Source organism: Thermothielavioides terrestris, chromosome 2 (genome assembly GCF_000226115.1).
Source record: "Thermothielavioides terrestris NRRL 8126 chromosome 2, complete sequence".
Taxonomy (NCBI): domain Eukaryota; kingdom Fungi; phylum Ascomycota; class Sordariomycetes; order Sordariales; family Chaetomiaceae; genus Thermothielavioides; species Thermothielavioides terrestris.
Genome location: NC_016458.1, coordinates 1,000,633 through 1,016,273, shown reverse-complemented (window position 1 = coordinate 1,016,273; position 15,641 = coordinate 1,000,633). Strand labels below are relative to the sequence as shown.

The following is a 15,641-nucleotide window of genomic DNA, read 5'->3' as shown; positions in this document are numbered from 1 at the left end:
GTTGTCGGAGACTCATGGCGAAAGACCGCCAGACAGTACGGCAGGTAAGAGGTCCTTGAAAGCATCGCAGTTTGGTGGCTGAGGCGAGCCAGGTTGCATGCTTCATAGACGGCCGGATTGAGGGCCTCGGGCCTCTGGGTTTACAAGCCACGACGGGTGGCGGCAAAGCAGGGAGAGAGAACTGCGGTTCTCGTCTTCGCGAGTCTACGTTGCGCGATGACGGGAGAAACTCATCTGCGGCCTTCGGAGGAACCCCCTCGGCGGGGTCGGAATCTACTATGCGTCTGCTGCCCTCCCGAAGACAAGGCGACAAGCAGCCGCGCGCAGTCACCGGTCAGAGTCCAAAGCAACCCGGAGTCCTCCATCTCCTAGCATCCTCAACGGCTATCAGTGGGCGTGGAGTTTCGCCACGGCCTCCTTCTAGTCAGCGGCCATGCAACGCGATGTAATGTAACGCAACCCAGCTGCTTCTAGTCAGTTGCCACCACACCGCGAAGGGAGAAAAACAACGAAAATAAGCAGGACACGCCCGGGGCCGGACGCTTCCTGCAGCCGCGTCGCCTTCGCTTCTCGCCCGCCAACGCTTCCCGGAACCGATTTCCGCAAGAACACCCAGATACCCAGCCGAGAAAGGGCTCTAATCGGAAAAAAAAAAAAACCTGTGTATCACCCCATGCCGTGTAATGCCACCAGTGTCCAGATCCCATTCATGTGAACCACCCTGACCCGTCTCTATGGTATGCATGATGCTCAAAGATGCTCTAAATCGAACGACGGAGATGGCGAGCAAGAGTGGGAAAAAAAAAAAAAAAAAAAATATGAGCAGAGCAGCTATAAACAGGTCGTCGCTTGCCTGTTCAACGTTTGCCAGGCTTCCTCCTAATGAAAGGATCCGCGTTGGGCCGTTTGGGCATCACCACTTGCCCCTGCAGTTCAGGCCCGTCAGTCATCTGTGTGACACAGCCCGCATGATGATCAATTTCAACTCACCTTGGGCGCATTGGGTCCAGGCGGACGGATTGGAGGGGGCCGAGGTTGTGGGGGAGGTGGTCGCGTAGGGGGCGTCATGCCTAGCACTTCCATTCCTGAAGGATCGCCCGGTGTTTTGGGCGGTTGAGCCGCGTTGGGACCTGTCGGGGGTTTAACGGGGGCTCGGTCAGAGTTGTGTTGCGTCTAGAGATGAGCTTGTCAGCCGAGGTTCAAATCTGATGGCGAAGCCTGGTGGGTTTGGCATCATCGCTTGCCTTCTTAGTGCTGGCGTGGCCGTCATCGTTATCGCGCTGCCTCTTCTTGCCCGCGGACCCGGTCGTAGATTGGATCATGGGCGGTCCCGCGCCCCTCGGCATTATGGCCGTAACCTCTCCTTTCTCGTTGAGGCCACCGATGCCCGTGCCGCGGTAAGGAAGCGGTGGCGGCGCCGTCGTCTCTTCATCCTGGTACGGCCTTGGCGTGCCCCATCCCTGCTGTGCTGGCGTGCTAGACATGCTTGTAGGGGATTCCTGTTTGTGATTGACCGGCGCATCAGTCATCATCACATCATTTTCCTCCCATGCCAACCCCTGGGCCTCGGTCGGGCGAGGGGATGGTGCAGCAAGCGATGCGAGCGGCACCTTCGGACCCGGTTGGCTGAGCAGTGCCATGATGTTTCCGTTCGTGTAGCGATCGCGTTGCTTTGCATCCTCAATGAGCTTGGCCCAGAATTCACCCTGAACCAGTGCGCGAGAATCACCCAGGATCCACAGTGACGACTTGGCACGGGTCAGACCGACGTTCATACGGCGGATGTCCGTCATGAAACCGATACCGCCAGTCGGGCTGGCTCGAACGCAGGAGAAGATGATAATCTCACACTCGCGGCCCTGGAACGCGTCCGTCGTGTTGAACTCGATTTCCTCGGTAATCCCTTCACCGTACTTTTCCGTGAACCGCTGCCGGAGCCGGAACAACTGCGCCTTATAAGGCGTGATAATGCCAATCTTGCCCTTCAGATCGACATTGCTGTAGTCCGTGCGGAAGCGGCGGTACAGCTGCAGCGCCACCTTCAGCTCTTCCTCGTTGACTAACGACTGGTTTTTTGGCCCACGCTCCTGCGAGCCCTTGACATCGAAGAAGCGGTAAGGTCCGAGGAGGACGCTTTGGTGCCACGGCTGCAGGCGCAGCTTTCCCATGTCGGCGCCATCCTGTAACAGGCCCTCGTAAAATACCTTGCTGGGAAACCGGCTAATCTCGGGGTGCATGCGATATTGCATGTCAAGCAGGTGGACGTCCTTAGCGTGATTCTTCTGCATCCGGACAAACAAGCTCTGGTCGTAGCCGTACCGTGCGGCAGATTGCGAGAGCACAGTCGGCGGCAGCTGCTTAGGATCACCGACGAGGATGCACTTTGAGCAGCCATACTTAAGCGGGATGAGGGCGCTCAACTCGACGCACTGAGCTGCCTCGTCGATGATGACCGTCTCAAACTCGACGTTGAGGTTCTTGAACATCTCGTGGCCGCTGCCGCTCAGCGTGGCGCACAAGACCTGAGCCTTATCGAGGATATCCTGCTGGATCTGCCGGCGCTTGATCTCAACCTCGCGGGCGAAGGTGTTCCCGTCGCTCTTTTGGGCGTCGATCTTGGCGCCGATGTGAGCCTGGCGACGCTTCAGCTCATCGAACTCGCGCTGCAGCTTCATGGCAAGAGCGCGGTTATCGCTCGCCCGAGCTGCCTCGAGTTGCGGTTTCAGTTCCGCGACCTTCTCCTTGAGCTCGCCGGCTTCCTGGTGCAGCTTCTCTCGATCGCTAGGGCCGCCGTTGTTGATTTCGGCTTCCATCCGAATCCTGACCAGCTCGTCAAGCGTGACATCTTTGACGGCAGCGTTGATCGCATCGCTGCGGCCTAAACGCAGCACTTCGATCTTATGCGTCGTCCCATTCATCGTTTTGACGCCAGCCTTCAACCGCAGCACCAGCTCGTCCACGGCGGCATTGCTGGGCGCGCAGACAAGCAGCTTCTTCGACGGTGCCGATCCAGCAGGTGCAGCACCGCCGGGTCTAGCAAGCGCCACGCCGCCATTTGATGACTTGAGCACCCCGGTAAGAAGACAGCCAACCATGGCGACGATCGTCTTGGTCTTGCCAGTACCTGGCGGACCTTGAATCAGGGTGAAGCCGTCGTTTTCTTTCGCGTTGAGGATGGCGCGAGCCTGACCCGGGTTGAGCTGGTAGTTCTGCATGACCCCTCTCACCGCCTCCTCACCAAACGTCAGCATCGGTGACGGCTGCGCCTTCAGGACTTCGTCCATGAGATCGTAGTACTGCAAGCTCTCCAGCGCAGCATACTCGCGCTCGATCGTCGTCATGTTGGTGATTTTGACGACATGGAACTCGGAACCTGGAAGAAGGACCGGCAGGATCTGGTTTCCCCTGGCGTTGAGGCGGTAGAGAACCTCGACGGTGTCCTTCTTGTACGTCGTCTTCCATATCCGCGAGAGGCAGTGCAGCTCCGTCGGTTGGTTGAGCGGATCCTCCCCTTTTGAAAAGATGACGATGTCACCCTCCGAGAGGCCACGATCCTTGCTGACCTGCGCGGGCACCGAAGCAACAATTTCCACAAACTTGTCCACCGCCGTGCGGTTGAGCACCTTGATGCCAAAGGGCTTGGACGTCGCCTCGTCCTTCGCCGTGACAAAGGAGCGCCAGGCCTCGTTGATGAGGAGAGGGAAGAAGGTCTGCTTGTAGCTGTGGGGATCAGTGTACGTATCAGAGACGCCCTCGCAGCGGTAGCCATTTGGAGGATCGTTGCCTTCGTGAAAGATATCCCACTCTAGGATGGCTTGGTGCAGCACATCCATCGGCGGGATCAGTCGCGCTCGCATGTCCTTCGCTGATCTCTGCAGCTTGACCTTCTTCACAGGCCCGCGCTTTTCGGCCAACAAGAGCAGATGACGGCGTTCGGCTTCGTTGAGATTTTTGTTGCTAGCCTTCGCCTTCAGCGCTATTCGCTCGTCCTCGGAATCATCTTCTTCGGAAGAGGATGATCCAACCATGATCTCGTCCTTGATGACCGGAGCATGGTCCTTGCCTCGCACACCAGCGATGCCCTGTAGCCCCGAGCCCTCTCCTGCCACGGTCTTGGGCGGGGCGCGCAGGGCTCTCGCTTTAGCAATGGCCTCGGCGTCTCTCTTGGCCTTCTCTGCCTTCTCTCTGGCTCGAGCCTCTTTGATCGATGCCTGGTTTGCGAGGATTGCCTTCTGGTCAAGCTTGGGCGGCGCTTTGATCTTCGGGATGTCGTCTTTCCAAGACTCCCGTAGAGCAGACTTGTGCTTCTCGAAATTAGGGGTGATCTCGGCGACATGGTCCTTCATGGCCTCCACAAGATTCAGACTTCCCTTAGAGAAATCAAGCTTGCTCTGCCTCATGGACCGCTCCTTCTGGCCGGGTTTGGTGCCTATGAACTGCTCCTCAATCACGGCATCCTCCCCGAGAGCCTTGAGTAGCTCGATCCGCTGCTCGTCCGTCATATTGGTCTTCTGGGCGTAGTCCAGCCTTCCATCGGGGAGCTTCCTCCGCTTGAGCATGTTGTGAAGATGCGCAAGAGCCGACTGAGGCAGATCCATGGCGTTCTGCTGTAACCGTGCGAGGAGCTTCTTGATCACCTCGATGATGCCCATGATCAGGTACTTGTCCTTGAGTTGCAGCATGTCCGCGATAGACTGTGACTGTCTTCTGGGCGGCTCTAAGACGATCTTCATGGCCCTCGTCGTAGCGTCCCCTTCGGTCCGCGCAGCATCGTCACTGCAATGCTGACTGAGCGCGGAAGCCATGAGGCCGTCTTGGGCAAGCAATTTGTTGCTTAATTCCATGACGTCTCGACAGAAGTCCTCCATGATCTTTTTGTCAACTCTTTCATGCCATGATCTCATCATCCGGAATGAGTGGCCGACGACCTGCCACGTAGTCTGCCACCAGCGCTTGACCGCGGCGTGCTCCTCGGCAGTGAGAGACTTGCGCCGGAGCTGACCTACGGACGGATCGCAAAGGCCGTTCAGAACGAACTCGCTACACTTCAAGATTGGGAGCATGTGGCTCCAGGGACTGCTGGGATGCACTCTAGCAGTGACTTTGCCCACTGCTTCGGAACACGCGTCCAGGAACGCGATGAAGTGATCCTCTAGCATCTTGGTCACTGCGTCAGACGGCAAGCTCTCACCTGTGATAGCCTTGAGCAGTTCGAAGCCAGCTTCGCGAATGGCGTCCTCGCCGTGGATCAGGGTCGACAAGATGGGATGAATGGTTGGGCTCTGGCGATCCGAGCAGAACTTGTTAAGGTCCTCCTGCTTGAAATCGGACAGCCGACCGAGCATCTTCCCAATCGCCGCCGTCTGCTGTTGATACCTCTGGTTGAACTTTTGATGCTCTTGCTTGAGTTGCTCTTTACGCTTGGGGAGGAACTGCTCGATATGTCTGAGCCGCAATGTAGCCATCAGCATAGCTTTGGCGAGCTCAAGATGCCCGAGCTGGCCGTACCAGAGCATCTCGAGGAAGGATTCCCAAAGCGCCCCAGAATCTCGGTTCACCGCATCTTGTACCGGAACGCCGTCGATCAAGGCTTTCCACTCAATCTCCGTGGCTCTGGCATCCAGCGCGAGTGCGGAGTGGATGATGTCCATGGCGGTTTGGGAGATGCCGACATTGAACGTGTCTCCAGGTTTGAGACCGGCCGCGGTGCTGATTACGTCGCTGTACTGGACGACACGATTGAGAAGCTGATTGACCATGATCAATGCAGTTCCGGTGTCGAATGAGACCTCTTGATGAAGAAAACCATCCAACGACTCGCTGAGGGTGACCAGGCCCGCCAGAGTGCAGGTCGCTTGGGCAGCTCTATCGACCGTCGGATCTTGCCGGAAGGTGTCGAAGAGATGCCTCAGCGATGATTCGCAGACATCTGATCGTTGGATAGCAGGCAAAGAGCGAATCAATGCCCTCATCCAAGCAGCCAAAGCAGGGACCTGGGTGCCTCCGTCGGTAACCATCATATCCGACTCCAAGGACTTGTTCAAAAAGCGGCGGAAGGCCGGGCTTTTGAAGATCTCCTCGACGAGCTGGCTCGGCGTGACTTGATCAAACGCAGACCAAAAAGCGCTCGACGATTTTTCCATAAGCGCTCGAAGGCCCCTCAAGACCATGGCGAGGGCCTCCCCGGAATCGGTAGCGAAGTGCTCAAGGGCAAGGAAGTAGACGCTCGGGGACACCTCCATCGCCCGGAGCGAGTTGATGATTTGCTTTTCGCTTAAAGAGCGGAGGATGAAGGAAAAACCGCGCCAGAATCTGCATATCTTGTCCGGTGAGGGCATTCCTCTCGAGAGCGACACCCTCAGAATGGCCGCGGTCAAAAGGGGAGAAACGGCCCAGTCCCACTCCTGGTCCGTCAGGGACTCAGCTGGCCGTTTCTCCCAGGCGTTCTCGGCAAATATTCGCCTTTCCGGAAATGAGGATTCGTCGAAAAGGAACAAGGTCATTGCAGGTAGGAGACCACCCTGCAATCTCAGGGGCCGTTTCCGTTGCGTTTGCCCGAAGACATAGTCGAAGTCTTGTCGGTCGTCGGGGCTGGTGAGATACTGAACGCTGCAGAGAGCCTCGAAGAGGGCCAAAACCGCCGACATGTCATGCTCAACCAACTTCGCTGTTGACATTGGTCCATGCTCCTCGAGTATTCTTCTGGCCCTCTGCAGGCCGGCATCTATTCGTTGCTTGTCGAATTCGTCGAGCCGCTTCCGCATGTAATCAATGTGCTCGGGGCCGAGACGCCTGCGAGACGTCGAGGCCAGGCGTGTCAGCATAAACCTCCCGGTCCCGTATACACTGCATAGGCAGAGTTGGCAAGGACTTACAGCCCGTTCAAGTAAGGCTCACGATTCCGGTGCCAATTGCGCACGCACGAATCGCATCTCGTCAGGCAGAACTCGACGGCCTGCACCCAATTGTCCAGCCATTCCCCCGCGACTTCCCTCCCAAGCCCCATCAAGATGCTGAGGTTATATACGTTGTGGAATCTGTCCTCGTACTCCTTGATCCGGCGCTTCTTGCCGTCGACAGATACTCCGCCTTCGTCGGGAACATCCGGCTCATCGTAGTTGGCAGGGTCTTCGTCGTCGACCTTGGGACAGCAGAGATGGGCGTCGGGCGGGCGATCTTCAAAGGCCCGGTGCCAGGTGATGGCTGCTTGGAAGAGTGCGTCGATGTCCATGCTGGCTACCGAGAAGAGCCAGCGGCAGCGGATGGGAATTGCACGACCGCAGGAGCTGACAAGTCGGCGAAGAACCTAACCATGCCTCAGTACGGGAAAGGTTTACTACGCTCAGCAACCACAGGAAGACCGACTGCCGGAAAAATGGAAACGAAGAAACCGGCCCTCTGGACGCTTCATGAGAAGAAGGAGATGAAGGTGCGTGGCCAGCGCGGAGGAAATAGGAATGCCCAAAGGCAGCTCGGTTGTTGTGAATCCTGTCAGCAGAAAGAAAGTGGTTGACCACGACAAGGCTCTATTTAATCGCGTGGAATCTCGCTCGGGAGAAACAGTTCAGCTGGCGGTTGCGAGGACCACGAGGCACGAGGCAAAGACGCGGTTCCTGCACCAGTCGCGCATTGGCTGCAATCCGTTGTCTCGGTTTCTTTGTTCGGCGCTTGGGGCAAGTAGGTGGGTCACAAAATCACTTTTATTACACTGTTTGGTTCCGTTCGAAGAAGGGCTTTGGATAGGTACCTTACAGCCCAGTGTACGGAATACTGTCAGCAGCGATGTTTCCGCCCCTCCACTCCCGTCCTCTTAATGCCGTATTGTTACACTACTTTACTCATTGTGACTAATGCCACTGCATTGGTACTGACTGCTCTCCTTCGCAATGGTGCTGTAGTTTACCTACACTTCAATACCTCTAGCCAGCTACAGTAGGTAATCTGGACATCCGGGCAACCCACCCGTTACACAAGACAGAATACTTCCCATTGATGGGCGGAGTAGTCTGTTAAGGTTTGCACAGAATAGCTGATTTAGCTGCTCTTGTGTAGGAAAACTCGGTGTATGAAACCTGCTGAATTGCTGAATCGTTGGCACTCTTTCCCATCAGATCAAGCCCCGGACCTCGTAGAGGCGGCGTTTGCTATGAAATTGAGCGAACCTCTCCCCAAGTAGCTGTACTCCTCAAACCAGATCCTCCCGAGCAAGTCCACAGTGCTCCCTTCGCCGCCGTATCGCTCGCCTAGTCCTCCATCCCAGAGCTTGCATCTTCAGGGTCCGACTCTTCCTCGACCTTCCCGTTTCGCTTCGGCTTTGCCGCAGCTTCGTCCTTGCTTCGGTCAAGCAGGTGCTCCAAGGGACAATCTGGCGCCTCGTCCCATTCCTTTGTGCCTGGTTTGGTTACCTTCCTGCACTTGAAGCACTGCTGGCCGTGCCGGATGAACAGCTGATGCAGCCCGTACTTCAAGTGATCCGGGACCATGACCTCCCCGTGCCTGAAGCAGTTGTCGGGATCGGCCTTGGCGGGAACCCATCCAAGCCAGCGGCAGAACTTGTGGACATGCGTATCCACGGCGAAGCAAGGCATCCGCAGGCAGAAGAGTGTAACACAAGCCGCGGTCTTGATGCCAATTCCTGGGTAGCTCACAAATTTGGCCATCGCCTCATCCTTGCTCATGCTGTGCATGTGATCGAGCGAGAGGAGGTTTTGCGTAGCCACACAGGTCCCATCCCCTCTTTGGATGGGGTTTGCTTTCGTGAGCGAAGGCTGGCCCTGAGCCCGTTGGAGGTTTTCTTCGTACACCATGTCCAGGATCTGTTTTATATGGCGGGCTTTCTTGGGTCCATTACCGGCGATCTTGATGACTTCAACGAGCTCTTGGTGGGATGAGAGGCGCACTTTCTCCCAGTTGATGCTCCCGGCACCGGTGCCTTCTGTGCGGAGACCATAGTGCTGGGCCAGGTTCTTAATGGCAGCATCTGCCATTGCCATTAAGGTGTTTCCCGAGATCAGCGTCCTCAGGAGAGCGTCCAGGACACAGGGGACCTCGCCACAGCCGGCTACCTCGAGTGATGCAGATGGCATCTTCTCGGGCTGCTTCACCTCCCCGTGGAACTCGGACAGGATTCTGTGCACCTCCTCGCAAGCTTCAGGGGTCGGTACCCGTCTGTACGGGTAGGGCGAGAGTCCTGGTGTCAGCCCATACGGGTTCTCCTTGCCTCTCTTCACGATGCGTTTGAAATTTGGGTCCAGGAACTTGCTGGTGTCGACAATGATTTTGTCCGAGCTCTTGGCAAACATGCCATCTTGGAAGGTGACGCCTCTAAATACCAAGAGCTTTAGCGCCGTCGGCTCGGTAGTTTGGTCCTTCTCGGTCTCCGCCAGAGCGAGCGCTAATGTTGCTCTGGTGGTGGCGGGCGAGTCGACTGTCTGTCCAGCTGCCAATCGTGCAGTCCGCGCCCGTTTGCTGGGGCGACCATCATCCTGCTTGATTGAAGGATTGTCAACCTCTTCCAGCGACACATTTGGTTTGTCCTCTTTTGGTAGATTGTTCCGATTGGTGAGCCCGGCTTTAGTTACCCGGAGAGACAACCGAGTTTGCCTTGTCCGTCTCGGGACATCCTGCTTGGTGCTGGACTGACTGTCAGCGGGCGAGTTATCTCGGATCTGGCCCGCCACGGCAGTTGACGACAAGCCGATGCTTCCCAAAACCAAAGGAGTTTCCTCGGTTTTCAGCAAACTTCCATCATCCTGCTTTGCAACACCAACGCCCATACCATGGGGTAAGGCCCAGCCTCCCTTCACCGGTGGTGCTTTTTTCTTCCCGGCACGCGTGAGCTTTGAACCACGGGTGGCCTTGCCCACGGGCTCTGGATTGTGCGCGGGACTTGGGTCATTCGCAGTTTCGGGGGGTTGTGTGAGCGTCGTGGGTTGGCTGGGTGTGCCAATGGCGCTTCTGGCCGCCTCGGCCGCGGCAGCAAACCTCTTTGCTGCTGCACGAGTCTGCATGATGCATGAATCTGTATGGTTATTGTTACTTAAAGAGGATTCAGTGAGAATGTGCCAGCTGAAAGCACGGTCAGTACTGGTCCGAATAAGACTATCGGTGGAAACGAAATCTGTGTACACTTCACAGGGTGCGAGAAGGAACAAGTCCGCTGTGGTACGAGAAAATCGTTGCTTCATCCCTCCCTACAGCCGCGAGAACTCCGCAAGAGAGAGATGCAGTTGTCCAACCGAAAACTCGAGAAAACTCAGGACATAACATACCTATGGTGCCCGCGACGACCGATTGGTTGATATGTTCAATCCAGCTTTCTCCCACGATGTTAGTTTTAAAATTATTGAGGGCTTCAAATGACCGTGCTTGAAGGAAATTCGTCAGGTCGAGATGGGAGGCGGCAGGAGATTCGATGTGTGGAGAAGAAACCCCGAGGAACGCTGTGATTATGGCTGGAGATGCCGACGGAGTGCTGGACTCGATGGAGTACCGGATTCAAAGACCGAAAAAGAATGACTAGCTAGTGGTGGGGCAGGAAACCCAGGATTTGCAATCCCAAGATCTTGAAGAGAAAGTAGGATCCGAGGGGTGCAGAGAAAGGGGGAGGGCGATTCATGGAAGCAGGAGGCCGATGCGTTCAAGTTGTGAAGCGCTCCACAGATGATGGTGCGGTGAGTGAATAGTCGGGTAGGAGGACCAAGTCGGCACTTGTAGACCTGAAGGTCACATGAGGCGTAAAAGTTCAGACGGTCCGATGCTGGCCAGATGTTGTGTGCAGGCCTGTAACTGAGAGTTTGAGGAAGGAAGGACTCGGGAATGCCTGCCTTCCGCCCACATCCCCACACGAGCATGCCACACACGAGCAAGCTGCTTTCTCCAACCTCTCTTGCTCCCATCATTTCTTCACAAGCTTGAGCAATCACATTAACTAGAAGGCCAGCGAAACGACCGAGCAAAGATGAAGGGCAACTGTGGACCTCTGAACTAATGCTACATATGACACAAAGCAATGCCACCCCTCGAATGCTCCGAGAGTGAGCAGTATCGATCTAACATCAGACACGCTCATAACAGCGCAAAAATTGACGCTAAGACCGAGAACAGGATCATTTTGCTATAGACAATGCATCTAGGTGAAGGTGAGCAGGCCATTGGTGCTCACAAAGAGTGCCGATGCAGAGGCACGGAACGCAATGCAGACAGCACAGGAGTCAATGTTTCGTGATCACGCCCGTCTCGAGTAACCCAGAAGCAGGTTGTTAGGTATTCAGTTGCTTCAAAGGCGCAGAGACTGACACATCATGCTTGTGGGGTGGAAGTGGTGGTCACAAAACAGCAGAGGGCATCTGACCATCTTTTCCAATGCCTGACAGCAGGTAGGTGAGTGTATCAACCGCTTGGTTGGTCGGGCTGTGAACAAGGGCCCTGAGGAAAATCCGGCCCCGTTGCTCTTACAATGACGATTGGCGAGGAGAACAAAGAAAGACCTGCGGAAACAATCAGACAGTTAGCACAAGGTCCAGGCGTCTAGGCGTTTCCAAATCGTCTGGGTAAGTCGGCAGCGACCATCAGAGCAATCTTTTTCCTCAAAGACAATCTCGGCAGTCAAGGTTTTGTCAAATTGAAGTCATCAGGAAGTAAGAGGAAAGTAAAGCAGCAAGAATGACACGCAGTAGCATACCTGTTGGAGACCAAACACGTGGGCATGGGTGGCGGATGTTTATTCAAAGCATCCGCACTTTTCATCGGTGGCTTTCTGATTCAAGTTCCATTCAGCGTTGATGGCTGTCAGGAGAGCTGATCGCAAAAAAAACTTCGTTGGGCGGCCGGAGCCTTGGCTCGGATTTCGGATCTAGCCATTGCGCAGCGACTCGCGCCGAGCCCTAACCCTGGTTGCCTCTTCAACCGGCAGAGGGCTCTGTTGACAAATGGCGAGCCCCTGAAACTCTGCGCATCAATGGCCTGCAACGGATGTCGGAATGCCTCATCGTGGCTTTACATTCTCATTGATGCAACATATGGAAAAATACTATGGAACACACGATGTTCATCAGTTGGCACTTCGATCCTCCAAAAACATCACCTCTGATGAGTAGTTGTGATTGCTGCAAGACCGGCTGCTCAGCAGTCTCATCATGGCTTGTGCGAGAGTGTTATTTCGACGTAGTAATCTGTTGGTCAGCGCTTCTTGAACGGTCGGTACCCAGTGCCACAGATGAAGTCGAGTGGTTTGTGTGGTCTTCACGTCTGCGGTGCTCCTTACAGATCACATCAGCCCGTGAAGCTCAGCTGTACTCAGCATCAGACATTCGTTGTGAGGGGTAGCCCCGGAATCTTGCTAACAACATTTGTTGACTCTTGATTACCATAATATATAGTATGCTTTCAAACGATGGCTGGCATGAGATACTGTGGTCAGGCTTTCCATGCTAAGGGCCAGCCGTTGCGCCATAGATTCTTTCATCTCGGCGTCCATGGATCAATACTGCTCTTCGTTAATGATCCATCAGCTGTTGGAACCATGCTAATCCTTCTCAAACTGTCAAGATTATTTTCTACTCTTCCAGCGAGTCTACCCAACAGTCGCCAATGGGCCTCCTGTCGATTCGTGAAAGAATTTATTGAGAAAGCAAAGAATACAACTTCTTCCCGGCTCTTCCTCCCGAAATTCACAAAGAGTATGCACTGGATCGTGACCTCAATGCTTTCTTTCTTTCCTCAGGTTCTTTTCTTCTCTTTCTCCCATACTTCTTGATCAATCCTCCCTCCCAGGTCAACCCATTTGGCGTATGCCGCCGCTTTGGCTTCCCAGCTTTTCCTGGCGTACTGCATTGGCGATTACGACTCGGACGTCAGTGTGTCGCTATTTTACTGCTGCTGAGTACCATACTCGACTTGGGAAGTGCAGTCATTGCCTGTACTCTTCTGTCGGCTCCACGTCGCTGTTGCATTTTCCTCTCTCTGAGCTTCAGCTTGGAAGCCAACATGACGGATCGTTCACGACCCTACCCTCTAGGAGGGCCCTGTAACCCATTCGTCATCGATGACGACGACGAGTACGAGGACAAGGACGACGTTGCTAGGCGGAACCACAGAATCGAGGAAGAAGCACAAACAGGCCGCCGGCTTGCTGAATGGGCAGCGTCACGAAGCACTCGCTGGGCAACAAGTAATGAGGTTGCGATCTCGGATCTGTCCGACGACTTCGACGCGGACCAACACATTGAAGATATCTTAGCGCAGGATATCTCCCATATCATCGACCTGACAGGTGATGAGGACGACCCCTCGACTTCCAGCCCCGTGCCATCCAGAGAGGAGGGAAGAGAGATTGAAAGTTGCGTCTCGCCCGACGGACTGCTGCTCCGGGCCGGCCAAGCCGTCGAGCTCCATAGTTCCCTCGGCAACTACGGAGTTCGATTCCTCAAGATCAAGTCCATCGTCCAGCATGGCCCCAATTCGGAGATCGTGCTCAGGGGTTGGGGCTATGCCCGAACCCGAGAGCTTGACGGGATGTTGCCAGCCAAGCTGAACGAGCTTGTGTTGGTGGCAGAGTTTCGCGGACCAGATCCGACGAGTCTCGAAAAGCAAGGGCTGGTGGAAGTCCCACTGAGTTGGGTCAAGTGTGGCAGAGACCTCCGAGTGACGAATGCGCCCTTCCCAGAGCATCGATTTGATCCATTGGAATATTCGATAATGGGAAAGAACTGGGTGGAGGAACACGGAACTCTGGTCTGTCGATACCGGTACGAGATCCATTACCACGGCAACAGCGAGAAGCCTTGTGAGTGGGTGCTTGGCTGCATGGACGAGGATGCGGCGGATCCCTCGTACAGACTGTCGAACGCCCAGAGCCTCAATCGGTGGCGTGGCGGGAAGATACCTGGCGGGTCATACAACCCTTCTGGATCAAGCCGTCCTGTGTTCGATTTAGAGTCCGGTTCATTGAGCAGCGCCCACACCCAGACTCGGAATCTTTTGCCCGACCAACGTTACACGGCAGGGGATGTGTTCGCCGGCGCCGGCGGCGCCTCCAGGGGGATCGAAAGGGCGGGTGTTCACTTAGCCTTTGCGGTGGACCATTGGCCTCCGGCGGTCGAATCACTGAGGGCAAACTTCCCAGAGACCCAGGTTTACGAAATGGATGTCACGGACTTTCTCGAGTCTGAATTCATCCGACACGTTGTCGACATTCTCCATGTCTCTCCGCCGTGTCAGTTTTGGTCCCCGGCCCATACCGTAGCGGGGAGGGACGACGACAAAAACAGCGCGGTCCTGTTTGCATCCGCCCCTTTGATAAAGAAACACCGGCCACGACTGTTCACCATGGAGCAAACCTTCGGACTTCTCAGCCCGAAGTTCACCGGCTTTTTCAATACCATGCTCCGCGACATTGCGCAACTCGGCTGTTCAATGAGATGGAGGGTCGCCCCCCTCGCCAACTACGGCGTGCCGCAGCTCCGAAGGCGGCTTATCATAATCGGCTCCGCCCCTGGGGAAAAGCTCCCACCGTTTCCACCAGCGACACACAGCAAGGATGGCGCCGGTGGCCTGAAGCGGTGGGTCACACCGAAGAAGGTTCTCGATAAGCTACAATCCCGCCGGGACTTCAAGCTGCATCAACCTCAACTCAGCAGGAGATTCCGCCCGCCAAAGGCACCTTGGGATCCAACCAAGCTCGCCCGGACTATCACCACCAACGGCGGCCAAAACTACCACTGGGACGGCGAGCGGGACTTTACGCTGCTCGAGTACGCCCTCTTGCAGGGGTTCCCGACATGGCACAAGTTCAGGGGTGGCTATATCAAGAAGCAGATTGGAAACGCGTTCGCCCCAACAGTGGTCAAGGTCCTCTACGAGCACCTGAAGAAATGGCTGCTCGTTCAAGATGGATTCGACAGCGAGGCCCGTCCCCAAGTCAGCGCCGGCCTTCCCAGAAACACCAGCCCCAGGGATTGCGTCTGGGTAGAAGACGACGACGACGGCAATCACAACAACAGCAACAGAGAAAGAAGCAGTCGCACATCCCACCGACACGGCCAGGGAGGCAGACAGGCGGAGGTGGAAGAGGTGGAGCTCCCCTGTCCCGGGTCCCAAAGATCGCGCAGCTCGCGCAGGCTGAGCGAGGTGGTGCGGCGCCTCAACCTAGTTGCCAAGCAGGAGGAGAACCTGGTCGACTTGGTGGACCTGGACGGAGCGGACGAGCTCTCGGACACGGCGACACTCCGGGGTGACGAGGAAGTGCAGGATCTGATGGACGTGGAGGACAGCGCTGCTGACCTGGTGGTCGATGGGGGCGGCGGCGGCACGCGGGATGATCCATATCTTGTTTGGGACTGAGCTGGGTTCAGTCAATGGGCACAGGTCTTGGATCTTGTGGCTGTCGCTGTTGGTCTTGAGTGCCCGAGCACTCACGGACTGGAGACTGCTGTTGCTTGGGAAAAGAAGAGACGCGAGGTCTGGGCAGAAGTGTGCTCTCTTTCACAGTCGGACAGGAAGATGTAGGGCCAGGAGGATTTCGTGCTTGTTATCATCTTGGAGTTTCCCACCAAGTACTTCTCGGGTAGAAATGCTCGTACTGATCAGCAATGATAGAACTCATTAAACGTCAGGGGGGGGGGGGCAGCCGATGTTCTTTT

General features: G+C 55.8%; 3 protein-coding genes across 3 annotated transcripts; 1 reads left to right on the top strand and 2 right to left on the bottom strand.

The window, feature by feature from the left end:
* Window positions 1-614: 614 nt before the first annotated feature.
* Window positions 615-7,408, bottom strand: THITE_2111680 (uncharacterized protein). Its single transcript, XM_003651368.1, has 5 exons — window positions 7,366-7,408; window positions 6,876-7,306; window positions 1,245-6,792; window positions 991-1,173; window positions 615-926 (listed from the first exon to the last, which is right to left on the bottom strand). Exons 2-5 carry the CDS (start codon window positions 7,229-7,231, stop codon window positions 858-860), a joined length of 6,156 nt encoding a protein of 2,051 aa, XP_003651416.1. The 5' UTR covers window positions 7,232-7,306; window positions 7,366-7,408; the 3' UTR covers window positions 615-857.
* Window positions 7,409-7,867: 459 nt separating this feature from the next.
* On the bottom strand, window positions 7,868-10,235 carry THITE_2111678 (uncharacterized protein). The gene has a single exon (XM_003651367.1). The coding sequence runs from the start codon at window positions 10,008-10,010 to the stop codon at window positions 8,244-8,246; it is 1,767 nt and encodes a 588-aa protein (XP_003651415.1). The 5' UTR covers window positions 10,011-10,235; the 3' UTR covers window positions 7,868-8,243.
* Window positions 10,236-12,987: 2,752 nt separating this feature from the next.
* On the top strand, window positions 12,988-15,342 carry THITE_36773 (uncharacterized protein; the record flags this gene model as incomplete). The annotated part of the gene is made up of 2 exons (XM_003651366.1): window positions 12,988-14,967; window positions 15,079-15,342. 2 exons carry the CDS (start codon window positions 12,988-12,990, stop codon window positions 15,340-15,342), a joined length of 2,244 nt encoding a protein of 747 aa, XP_003651414.1.
* Window positions 15,343-15,641: the final 299 nt, after the last annotated feature.